The 12,557-nt window shown below is 54.5% G+C and overlaps 1 protein-coding gene across 1 annotated transcript in view; it reads left to right on the top strand.

Moving 5' to 3' along the window:
- The window catches only part of RFX1 (regulatory factor X1), a 46,273-nt gene that overhangs the window by 31,403 nt on the left and 2,313 nt on the right, over positions 1–12,557 (top strand). Inside the window, exons 9-17 of the mRNA XM_025367282.1 lie at positions 2,455–2,839; positions 5,656–5,837; positions 6,917–7,036; positions 7,131–7,246; positions 9,411–9,529; positions 9,632–9,741; positions 10,302–10,453; positions 10,533–10,630; positions 12,391–12,540. Of these exons, the coding sequence (XP_025223067.1) occupies positions 2,455–2,839; positions 5,656–5,837; positions 6,917–7,036; positions 7,131–7,246; positions 9,411–9,529; positions 9,632–9,741; positions 10,302–10,453; positions 10,533–10,630; positions 12,391–12,540 (1,432 nt within the window). The remainder of the gene's footprint in view (positions 1–2,454; positions 2,840–5,655; positions 5,838–6,916; positions 7,037–7,130; positions 7,247–9,410; positions 9,530–9,631; positions 9,742–10,301; positions 10,454–10,532; positions 10,631–12,390; positions 12,541–12,557) is intronic.

Here is a 12,557-nt window from a genome sequence, read left to right as displayed (position 1 = left end):
TCCTTCCACTGTCAACTCCCTCTCTTTGTTCACCCACAACCACTCGGGCCTGCATGGCTCCCTCCCCTGCCACCTTCAGAGTTTGAGTCAGGCCACCTCTTGACTGACCACGCTGTCTTTCTGGATGTTTAATTTTTTTTTTTTTTTGAGATGGAGTTTCCCTCTTGTTGCACAGCTGGAGTGCAATGGTGCAATCTTGGCTCACTGCAACCTCTGCCTTCAGGGTTCAAGTGATTCTCCTGCCTCAGCCTCCTGAGTAGCTGGGATTACAGACGCCCACCACCACACCTGGCTTTTTTGTACTTTTAGTAAAGACAGGATTTCATTATGTTGGCTAGGCTGGTCTCGAACTCCTGACGTCAGGTGATCCACCCGCCTTGGCCTCCCAAAGTGCTGGGATTACAGGTGTGAGCCACTGCGCCTACCCGCCCCCCTTTTTCTTTTTTTTTTTTCTTTTTTTTTTTTTTTTTTTGAGGTGGAGTTTCACTCTGTCACCCAGGCTGGAATGCAGTGGTGTGATCTCAGCTCACTACACCCTCCGCCTCCTGTGTTCAAGTGATCCTCCTGCCTCAGCCTCCTGAGTAGCTGGGACTACAGGCGCCTGCCACTATGCCTGGCTAATTTTTGTATTTTTAGTAGAGATGGTCTCACCATGTTGGCCAGGCTGGTCTCAAACTCCTGACCTCAAGTGATCCACCCGCCTCGTCCTCCCAAAGTGCTGGGATTACAGGTGTGAGCCACTGCACCTGGCCTAATGCTATGTTTTTAATCATTAGTACTTTGAAAGAGTTCAAAGATCAAAACTACGTCCAATGATGTTTAGTGAGATGGTGAGAGGTGCCCCCCGCCTGTCCCCCTCGATGGAGCCCTCCACGCTCACAGATGACAGACATGCATACCACATGCAACGCATTCTTTCCTATTGTTCGGTCACACGGTCCCCACCCTTCTCTGCCTCTTATCTGCCCTGTGGTAGGTTCTGGAGCTTGTTCTTTCCGGGGACGACGAGCCCTGCCTCATTCTCTTTCACCCCTGCATAGGATTCCATCATCTTTTATTTAACAGCCCCTTGAGGTTGAACCCCTGGTGGTTTTTATGCTTGTGACGATTTGCAGCCTCAAGCCTGTGTCACCGGTGCCCATCCCATCACGGGATATCTTGAAGGAGAGAGGATTTCCCAGCCTGGGATAGGTAGCTTGGCTCAGGGGAAACATACCTGCATTCCTGATGGTCTCCTCCAATCACAGCGTCGCCTTCTTTAGCCCCACCCCCTTCCTGCTTCACTCACTGGCTGATCACCTTCTGTTATGATCTCTCATTTACCTTTGCACATGGCTTCTTGCCTGTCTCCCCAACTAGACCGTCAACTCCTCCAGGGGCTGGGGCTTTTCATTCTTGTCCATTGCTGTGTCCAAAGTATGTAAAACAGTGCCTAGCACACAGTAGGCACTCAAAGCACTTGCCAATTTTATTTTTTTAATGAAGTGTGTTCCCTAACAATGAAGCAAGTTCCCTAACCCTTAAGGTTTTTTTTTTTTTTTTAATTAAAAAGACAGGGTCAGCCAGGTGTGGTTACAGGCGTGTGGCTCATGCCTGTAATTCCAGCACTGTGGGAGACTGAGGCAGGCTTATCACTTGAGGTCAGGAGTTCGAGACCAGCCTGGGCAACATGGTGAAACCCCAAATTTACTAAAAAAATACGAAAATTAACCCGGTGTGGTGGTGTGCCCCTGTATTCCCAGCTCCTCGGTAGGCCGAGGCGGGAGGATAACTTGAACCCAGGAGGCGGAGGTTGCAGTGAGCCAAGATTGTGCCACTGCACTCTAGCCTCGGTGACAGAGAGAGACTCTGTCTCAATAAGTAAATAAATAAGATAACAAAAATAAAAAGCCAGGGTCTCACTGTCACCCAGGCTTTGGTGCAGTGGTAGTATGGTTATAGCTCACTATAGCCTTGAACTCCTGGCCTCAAGGGATCCTCCTGCCTCAGCCTCCCAAGTAGCTGGGATTGCAGGTGTGCACCACCACGCCTAGCTAATCTTTATATTTTTTGTAGAAATGGGTTTTCACTATGTGGCCCAGGCTAGTCTTGAACTCCTGGCCTTCAACGATCCTCCTGCCTCTGCTTTCCAAAGTGGTGGGATTACAGGCAGGAGCCACCATGCCCGGCTGAGTTCCCTTACCCTTCTATCTTGATTTCCTAATTTCCATAGTGGGGAAAGTGACTCCAATGCCAGAGGACTGGCTGCTTTGATGATTATATGAAATACTGCCCATCAGGCACTCAGGATGGTACCCAGTCCATTGTAGGTGAATGCTAGGATCTGCTCCTTGCTGCAGGGGGGGCTGCTGCTTCCCCAGTCCCCTCCTGGTACCCCCCTTCCTGCCTAGTCATGCACCTTGGTCCCCCAGTTCTCATCCCCCTAACTCTACCCCGGCTTTACCTCTTTCCTAGCCGTTCCAGCACCTACCCCTACCCCGAGACGCCGCTGTACACGCAGACGGCAAGCACCAGCTACTACGAGGCCGCGGGCACGGCCGCCCAGGTCAGCACCCCTGCCACCTCCCAGGCAGTGGCCAGCAGTGGCTCCATGCCCATGTATGTGTCCGGCAGCCAGGTCGTCGCCAGCTCCACCAGCACTGGGGCTGGGGCCAGCAACAGCAGCGGAGGTGGTGGCAGTGGTGGCGGCGGCGGCAGCGGGGGAGGCGGTGGCGGGGGTGGCAGTGGCAGCACCGGAGGCGGCGGCAGCGGAGCAGGCACCTACGTGATCCAAGGTGGCTACATGCTGGGCAGTGCCAGCCAGTCTTACTCCCACACCACCCGTGCCTCGCCAGCCACGGTAAGTGCCCCAGCCCGGGCCCCAGAGGAGGCAAGTGGTGGTGGGTGGTGGGCACTAGAAGCCCAGTCCATGACAGTGGTTACCAACCACCATTAGCAGGAGCCTGTGTGGCCCCCAATGAGGAGCACATATGCAGATGTCCTGGGATTGAATGCTGTGTGGCCTCAGATAAATTACTCAGCCTCTCTGGGCCTCATTGATAAGCATGAACTTCTTAAAACAATACTACAGAAGTGTCTATTGTTGGCTGGGCGCTGTGGCTTACACCTGTAATCCCAGGACTTTGGGAGACCGAAATGGGTGGATCACCTGAGGTCAGGAGTTCAAAACCAGCCCAACTGATGTGGTGAAACTCCATCTCTACTAAAAATACAAAAATTAGCCGGGCATGGTAGTATGCACCTGTAATCCCAGCTACTAGGGAGGGTGAGGCACAAGAATTGCTTGAACTTGGGAGGTGGAGGTTGCATTGAGCAGAGACTGCGCCACTGCACTCAAGCCTGGGAGACAGCGAGATTCTGTTTCAAAAAAAAAAAAAAGTGCTGTCTATTCTTTTTTTTTTTGAGACAGGGTTTTGCTCTGTCGTCCAGGCTGAAGCACAGTGGTGTAATCGTAGCTCACTGCAGCCTCAAACTCCCAGGCTCAAGTGATCCTCGCAAGTAGCTGGGACTATGGGCGTGCACCACCATGTCTGGCTAATTTTTTTGTTTGTTTAAGACGGTGTCTCGCTCTGTTGCCAGGCTGAAGTGCGATGGCGCAATCTCAGCTCATTGCAACCTCCGCCTCCTGGGTTCAAGCGATTCTCCTGCCCCAGCCTCCCAAGTAGCTGGGACTACAGGCGCGCCACTCTGCTCAGCTAATTTTTGTATTTTTAGTAGAGACGGGGTTTCACCATGTTGGCCAGGATGTTCTCGATCTCCTGACCTCGTGATCCACCCTCCTTGGCCTCCCAAAGTGCTGGGATTATAGATGTGAGCCACCACGCCTGGCCGATTTTTAAAATTTTTTTTTGTAGAGACAGGATCTCACTCTGTTGCCTAGGCTGGTCTCGAAATCCTGGCCTCAGGCGATCCTCTCAGCCATCTATTCTGATTAAAATTGATGATAGAGAATAGATAATGAGGGCAGAGAGAAGCCAGCACTGCCATGGGGAGCTTCCTGAACAGGGTTCTTTTCCACCATTGGGAAGGCTGCTGCTGGAACCTCCCTGTGCCTAGAAGAGGCTGTGTGAAGTCCGTGGGGCAGCCCTGGATTCCAACCCCAACCGGGCCCTTCAACAATTGTATGACTGTGGGGTGGGTCAGCGCGGGTGGTCCTGGTGGTCCCTCATGGTCATGATGTATCCTGGCTTCTAGTCTAGTCTTTTTTTTTCTTTTTTGAAGATGGAGTTTTGCTCTCATCATACAGATTGGAGTGCAGTGGCACAATCTCAGTTCACTATAACCTTCCCACCTCCCAAGTTCAAGCAATTTTTGTGCCTCAGCCTCTTGAGTAGCTGGGATGACAGGTGCCCACCACCACACCTGGCTAATTTTTGTGTTTTTAGTAGAGACAGGGTTTCACCGTGTTGGCCAGGCTGGTCTCTAACTTCTGACTTCAGGTGATCCGCCCGCCTCGGCCTCCCAAAGTGCTGGGATTACAGGTGTGAGCCACCACTCCTAGCTTAGAAATTTGATCTTTTTCACTCTACATAAAGTAATACAATTTTTTTTTTTTAGAAGGAATCTTGCCTGTCGCACAGGCTGGAGTGCAGTGGTGCGATATTGGCTCAGTGCAACCTCTGCCTCCCGGGTTCAAACGATTCTCCTGTCTCAGCCTCCCAAGCAGCTGGGACTACAGGCGCACACCACCACTCCCAGCTAATTTTTGTATTTTTAGTAGAGACGGGGTTTCACAATATTGACCAGGCTGGCCTCAATCTCCTGATCTCATGACCCACCCACCTGCCTTGGCCTCCCAAAATGCTGGGATTACAGGCGTGAGCCACTGGGCCCTGCTAATTTTTTTTTTTTTTTTGAGACAAGGTCTCACTGCTATCCAGGCTGGAGTACACTGGCTCGACCACAGCCGACTGCAGCCTTGAATTTCTGAGCTGAAGGGATCCTTTTGCCTCAGCCTCCCAAATACCTGGGACTGCAGGCGTGCACCACAACACTAGCTAATTTTTTTTTTTTTTTTGAAACGGAGTCTCACTCTGTCACCCAGGCTGGAGTGCAGTGGCCGGATCTCAGCTCACTGCAAGCTCCGCCTCCCGAGTTTACACCATTCTCCTGCCTCAGCCTTCCGAGTAGCTGGGACTACGGGCGCCCGCCACCTCGCCCAGCTAGTTTTTTGTATTTTTTTAGTAGAGACGGGGTTTCACCGTGTTAGCCAGGATGGTCTCGATCTCCTGACCTCGCAATCCGCCCTTCTCGGCCTCCCAAAGTGCTAGGATTACAGGCTTGAGCCACTGCGCCCGGCCAACACTAGCTTATTTTTTTAAAAATTCGTTGGTAGAGACAGGGTCTCCCTATGTTGCCCAGGCTGGGCTCAAGTGATCCTCCCACCTTAGCCCCCCAAAGTGCTAGAACTAAAGGGGTGAGCCGTGTCCAGCCCTTAATGTATTTAGCTGTACACGGCAACTGTATTGGACAGTGCAGTTCTAGAGAGTTCTGTGGGACGTAGTTCCTGGGAAGGATGGCAGTAGGATGTGCTAACTTATGGTGGGCGTGGCTGTCAGGATCCCAGCTGGAAGTCGATATGGGCACTCAGCCCCAGCACTCAGAGGTGACGGAAATGCCTCTGACTGGTGCTCTCCCATCTGCCTCCGGCCCCAGGTCCAGTGGCTCCTGGACAACTATGAGACGGCTGAGGGCGTGAGTCTGCCACGGAGTACCCTCTACTGCCACTACCTGCTGCACTGCCAGGAGCAGAAGCTGGAGCCCGTCAACGCCGCCTCCTTCGGCAAGCTCATCCGCTCCGTCTTCATGGGCCTGCGAACCCGCCGTCTGGGCACCAGGTAGGGCCGTCCATCTACTCCCAGCAGCCCCTGGGGAATTGGCGGGCACGCCAAGGCCCACCCCCAACTCCAAGTCATCTCAGGCAGTCCAGTCCAGCCCAGCCCCGCCGGCCTCCACGAGGCTCACTCCCACCCCAGGCCTTTGCACTGGCGGTGCCTTCCACCTCATGTGTTTCTCACCCCTCCTTACTCACATGTCCCCTGACTGCCTCAACTAAAACTGCAGCCTCCTCCCTCTCCCCCGCCCGACACCCCAAACCCTGCTTTATTTTTCTCTTTAGCATTGAGCACCTTCACACGTGCCTTTTTTTTTTTTTTTTCTTTTGGAGACAGAGTCTCAGTCTGTGGCCCAGGCTGGAGTGCAGTGGGTCAATCTCGACTCACTGCAACCTCCACCTCACAGGTTCAAGCCATTCTCATGCCTCAGCCTCTTGAGTAGCTTGGGATTACAAGCATGCGCCACCATGCCCAGCTAATTTTTAAAAAATATTTTTAGTAGAGACAGAGTTTTGCTATGTTGGCCAGGCTGGTCTTGAACTCCTGTCCTCACGTGATCTTGGCCTCCCAAAGTGCTAGGATTATAGGCATGAGCCACCATGCCCAGCCCACACGTGCCTTTTACGTGACTTATTTCAGTTGTTCTGGTCCGTCTGCAATGCTTGTACCTTGATGATGCGGGGTTGCACCTAGTCAGTGCTTCATCAGGGCCTGTGAGTCAGTGAATTCATGTGGGAAGGAACAAGAAGCCATCCCACGAACCCATCCCTCCCTTCCTCTCCTTTGCAACCCCTGTGGCTCACCCCCGCTCACGTCTCGGTTCCCGTTCCCAGCTTCAGCATCATCTCATTCAGCCATTCAGCCATTGAGCCATTCATTTATGTATAATCTTGGGCAAAGTACTGGATCTCTCCCAACACCCCCAGCCCCTGTGCCTCCTCAGTGCAGCACCCCCGGCTCTGCAGGGCAGGCGTCTCTCCATCTGTTCCCCTAATAGAGAGGAGATGGGTGTGCTGAGGCGCTCCATGGCCGGCCAGCCGGCAGACCCCCAGCCCAGCCCTTCCCCTCCACCTCCCTCCCAGGGGCAACTCCAAGTACCACTACTACGGCCTGCGCATCAAGGCCAGCTCACCCCTGTTGCGACTGATGGAGGACCAGCAGCATATGGCCATGCGGGGCCAGCCCTTCTCGCAGAAGCAGAGGTAGGAGAGCAGGACCGGGCCCGGGGCAGGGCAGGCCGGGAAGGGCATACAGGCCAGCCCCCAGCAGCCAGCCCGCTTGCCCATTCTACTCCAGGCTCAAGCCCATCCAGAAGATGGAAGGCATGACCAACGGCGTGGCGGTGGGGCAGCAGCCGAGCACGGGGCTGTCGGACATCAGCGCCCAGGTGCAGCAGTACCAGCAGTTTCTGGGTGAGAGCTCCCTGGCCTGTGCTTCCCCAGCCACCGCCCCCCGGCCCTGTACAGATGGTTCCCAAAGCCGAATGGCGGCAGGCAGCCTCTGAGCCAGGGAGGGCTTGGTGGAGATGCTTGAGGACCAGCAGGGGGTTGGGGAGACATCACAGTCTCCGTCCACAGTGACAGTTCTGTCCCCAGAATCCTCCTTCAAGGTAGATTCTCTTTTTTTTTTTTTTCTTTTTTTTTTTGAGACGGAGTCTCACTTTGTCGCTCAGGCTAAAGTACAGTGGCGTGATCTCAGCTCACTGCAAGCTCCGCCTCCCGGGTTCACGCCGTTCTCCTGCCTCAGCCTCCCAAGTAGCTGGGACTACAGGCGCCCGCCGCTTCGCCCGGCTAATTTTTTGCATTTTTAGTAGAGACGGGGTTTCACCGTGTTAGCCAGGATGGTCTCGATCTCCTGACCTCGTGATCCGCCCGTCTCGGCCTCCCAAAGTGCTGGGATTACAGGCGTGAGCCACCGCGCCCGGCGACTCTAATTTCTTTCAATGCAAAGTATTTCTCTGGGGTTCTGAGCTCCCCAGTGAATCCCCTTTATGCTACATGAGGTTTTATGTATTTTTGTGTTTGTTTATTGATTTTTTTGAGACAGATTCTCTGTCGCCCAGGCTGGAGTGCAGTGACACCATCCTGGCTCACTGCCACCTCCGCCTTCTGGGTTCAAGTGATTCTCCTGCCTCAGCCTCCTGAGTCGCTGGAACTACAGGCATGAGCCACCATGCCTGGCTAATTTTAGTATTTTTAGTAGAGATGGGGTTTCACCTTATTGGCCAGACTGGTCTTGAACTCCTGACCGGAAGTGATCCTCCCACCTTGGCCTCCCAAAGTTCTGGGATTACAGGTGTGAGCCACCATGCCCGGCCTATATGAGATTTCAAATCCCACCCAGTTGGACACGGTTACTTGTTGGAGATATGACGGCAGGTCCTCTTACCTCGTGAGTCCTGTGAGGCCCACTCGCTTTCCTGTCCACCCATCCCACAGCCATGGTGTCCACAGGGCTAGGACCACTCACTCGCCAAGAAGGCAGGCATGTACCCAGTGTTTCTAAAAGTAAACTTTAAAAAAAGGCCAGGTGCAGTGGTTCATGTCTGTAATCCCAGCACTTTGGGAGGCTGAGGCTAGAGGAAATGCTTGAGGTCAAGAGTTCAAGACCAGCCTAGTCAACATGGTGAATCCCCATCTCTACTAAAAATACCAAAATTAGCCCGGCGTGGTAGCAGGTGCCTGTAATCCCAACTACTCAGGAGGCTGAAGCAGAATTGCTTGAACCTGGGAGGCGGAGGTTGCAATGAGCCAAGATCGCACCATTGTACTCCAGCCTGGGCAACAGAGTGAGTGAGACTCTGTCTCAGGAAAATAAAACAGGCCGGATGCGGTGGCTCACGTATATAACCCCAGTACTTTGGGAGGCCGAGGTGGGAGGAACTGCTTGAGTCCAGGAGTTGGAGACCAGCCTGGGCAACATAGCAGGACCCCATCTCTTTAAAAAAAAAAAAAAAAAAAAAAAGACAAAGTAAACAACAATCCATGAAAACAGGGCCAAAGGATGCTAAGTAAACAAGTAAACCCTTGGAACCCATAGTCCAGCCACACATCCTCGATCCTGAGCATGTGGGTGCTCATTTCCTCACCTGCCGTGGAGGCCAGGACATCCCATTTGTCCCGTCCGTGCCTGGGGACATAGAGGAGGGTGGGGAACAATACTTCTGGCAGAGTCGAGGGGCATCCCCAGGGCGACTGTCCATGGCTAGCCCCAACCTGGGGTGCTCAGGCTCAGGGCAGCGTCCTGTGGTCCTGACTGTGCCCTGGGGGCCTACCCATTCCCTTGCCAGGTGGGTGCTGTGTTGCAGCCGGGACTCAGAGGCCCACGTCCTGAGGGCTGGTGCGGTGCTACCACTCAGCGGGGCTGGCACAAGACCCTCCTGTCCTCTTTGCCAGAGGAGTGTGGGCCCTCAAGTCCTCCCCATCCTGGGCCCAGGCCAGGCGCTCGCCCCCACCGAGCCTTGTCTCTCACCAGCACTTGGGGGACCCCATTCTGATGGGAAAGGGACAACTCTGGGACCCCAGGGTGGGCAGGCATGGGGGATGAAGGGCCTCATGGTTCCCCCCGGCCCCGCAGATGCCTCTCGGAGCCTCCCTGACTTCACAGAGCTCGACCTCCAGGGCAAGGTGCTGCCTGAGGGCGTCGGGCCCGGTGACATCAAAGCCTTCCAGGTCCTGTACCGGGAACACTGTGAGGTAGGGCAGCCAGGTGGGCAGGCAAGCGAATGGGGACGCAGCCATGGGCATGGGAGGGTCATGCTGCCCCCCAGCCTCCCTGAGCATCTGCCTCTGCCACAGGCCATTGTCGACGTCATGGTGAACCTGCAGTTCACCCTGGTGGAGACGCTGTGGAAGACGTTCTGGAGGTACAACCTCAGCCAGCCCAGCGAGGCGCCGCCGCTGGCCGTGTGAGTACTGCCCGGCAAGCAGGGAGGAGGGTGGGACCTCAGGTGATTTTGACACCCAGGGTTGGGGCGCCTGCTTGTCCCCTGCAGTTTATGGGGTACACATGCCCTTGGCTGTGTGGAGTGTGTGTTTATAGCCACCTGACACTCAGAGTCGGGGCTGGCATGCCTGACCAAGCCCAGGCATGGGGCAGGGCACCATCTCCTCCCTGGAGTGGCAGGTTCTGGAATTTGTTTGCCCCCTGTATGCAGGGTAGGATGTAGGATCCTGTCCCACCCCCCGGGCCTGTGCCAGCCGGACCCTGGGGATCCTCGGGAGGCAGGGGGTACTTACCTGACCCTGGGCTGGGGGTGGGGGTCTGATGCTGGGGGCAGGGCCACAGAGTGCCCCAGTGACCCTGGGTGGGAGTAAGGGGGTACCTGTGTCTTCTGGCACTGGAGGTAAGACCACAGAGTGCCCCAGTGATCCTGGAGTGGGGGTAAGGGGGTACCTGTTCCCTTCTGACAATGGGGGCAGGACCATAGAGTGCCCCAGTGACCCGGGGTGGGGTGGGTGCCTGCAGGCATGATGAGGCCGAGAAGCGACTGCCCAAAGCCATCCTGGTGCTGCTCTCCAAGTTCGAGCCCGTGCTCCAATGGACCAAGCACTGTGACAACGTGCTGTACCAGGGCCTGGTGGAAATCCTCATCCCCGACGTGCTGCGGCCCATCCCCAGTGAGTGCTTGGCCTGCTCGGCACCCCCTGCCCCACATACCCCCACCCTGCTCTGACCAGCCCCCGCCACCGCCCACAGGTGCCTTGACCCAAGCGATCCGGAACTTTGCCAAGAGCCTGGAGAGCTGGCTCACCCACGCCATGGTCAATATCCCCGAGGAGATGCTGCGGGTGAAGGTGAGGGTGCGGGGGGGTCCCTTTCTCTTGTCCCTGGGGCTTAGGCCCCCCGTCTCCTGTGTTCCCCAGGGGCGGTAAGGTTTGTCCCCACACCTGTTCCAGGGATGATGCCTGTGAGGGAAGGGGAGACCTTCTCCGCCTCGGGGAGCACCCTGGGCATTGTCTTTATAAACCAGTGTCCTCAGGCACCCACTGCTGAAATGCAACCCCTTTGTGGTGTTACTGTGCTCAACACAGCATCTTTCAAAAATAAAAACCAATTGCAAACGTACAGTAGTTCCCTTTAGACAGCCTTGCTAGAAAGTGCTTCATGTGTGGCCGGGCGCGGTCACTCAAGCCTGTAATCCCAGCACTTTGGGAGGTTGAGGCGGGCGGATCACGAGGTCAGGAGATTGAGACCATCCTGGCTAACACGGTGAAACCCCGTCTCTACTAAAAATACCAAAAAAAAAATTAGCCGGGTGTGGCGGCGTGCGCCTGTAGTCAGAGCTGCTGGGGAGGCTGAGGCAACAGAATGGCATGAACCCGGGAGGCCAAGATCGCACCACTGCACTCCAGCCTGGGCGACAGAGTGAGACTCTGTCAAAAAAAAAAAAAAAAGAAAGTGCTTCAGGTGTGCAGAGACAGATAAAACTTTTTAAGAAAATCAACAACATCTATAAGGAAACATAATACTTGCCTTTTTCATCAAAAGATGCACATTCGCTAACTACTTAGCTGTGAGGAATTTGATGGGATGTGGTTGGGGAAAAAAAAACCCACCGCTGGGCACAGGGCAGGGACTGGGGCCTGTGGAGACAGTAGACGCCAGATCCAGGAGCAGCCCTTCAGAACCAGCAAGACTCAGTATTCATGTATTCACACAACCTCCTTCTCAGTACACAGCAATGAACAAGATGGACAAAACCCCTGTGGTCTCCCAGAGCTGGGATTCCAGGGTATGAAAGAAAATGAGGCCGGGCGCGGTGGCTCATGCCTGTAATCCCAGCACTTTGGGAGGCCGAGGCGGGCGGATCACTTGAGGTCAGGAGTTCAAGACTAGCCTGGCCAACATGGTGAAACCCTGTTTCTAAATACAAAAATATTTAAAGATACAAAATTTAGCTAAAATACAAAAAATACAAAAATTAGCCTGGCGTGGTGATGTGCGCCTATGATCACAGCTACTCAGGAGGTTGAGGCACGAGAATCGCTTGACCCCAGGAGGCGGAGGTTGCAGTAAGTGGAGATCACGCCCCTGCACTCCAGCCTGGGCTATAGAGTGAGATTCAGTGTCAAAAAAAATATATATATATATGTTTATCAAAGCAGTATTTGCCCTTTCTGCGCAGTGCCCTCCATATTTTCTATTGTGGTCTTTCATTTAAAAAAAAAAAAAAAGGCCTTTCGTGGCACGGTGGTTCACTTCCAACACTTCAGGAGGCAAAGGCAGGAGGATCTCTTGAAGCCAGAAGTTTGAGACTAGTCTGGGCGACCTGGCGAGACCCTGTCTCGATTGTTATTTTAAAAAATAAAAATACATTTAAAAAAATATTGTGCCCTGGTCAGAATACAATTAATTGAATTTTGGGGGGTGCTTGTGAGTGGACACCCAAAGTTTGAAGGTCGCGATCCTTCTGTATCCCAACAAAAGTAGCGAAGCGCATCCCTCCTTTTTTAGGGAAAAGGAAACAGGCTGAGGGAGGTTGCCTCGGGGTGGGGCCAGGGCTGGTGGGCTGGGGTTCCTCGGAAGCAGCAAGCCCCCCAATCCCTGCACGCAGGTGGCCGCGGCCGGCGCCTTCGCGCAGACACTGCGGCGCTACACGTCGCTCAACCACCTGGCGCAGGCGGCGCGCGCTGTGCTGCAGAACACCGCGCAGATCAACCAGATGCTGAGCGACCTCAACCGCGTGGACTTCGCCAACGTGCAGGTGAGTGCGGGGCGGGG

The sequence above is a fragment of the Theropithecus gelada genome, chromosome 19, assembly GCF_003255815.1.
Source record: "Theropithecus gelada isolate Dixy chromosome 19, Tgel_1.0, whole genome shotgun sequence".
In the NCBI taxonomy this organism is placed as follows: domain Eukaryota; kingdom Metazoa; phylum Chordata; class Mammalia; order Primates; family Cercopithecidae; genus Theropithecus; species Theropithecus gelada.
Note: the sequence above shows the minus strand (reverse complement) of the source record. Positions and strands in the feature narration are given on the sequence as shown.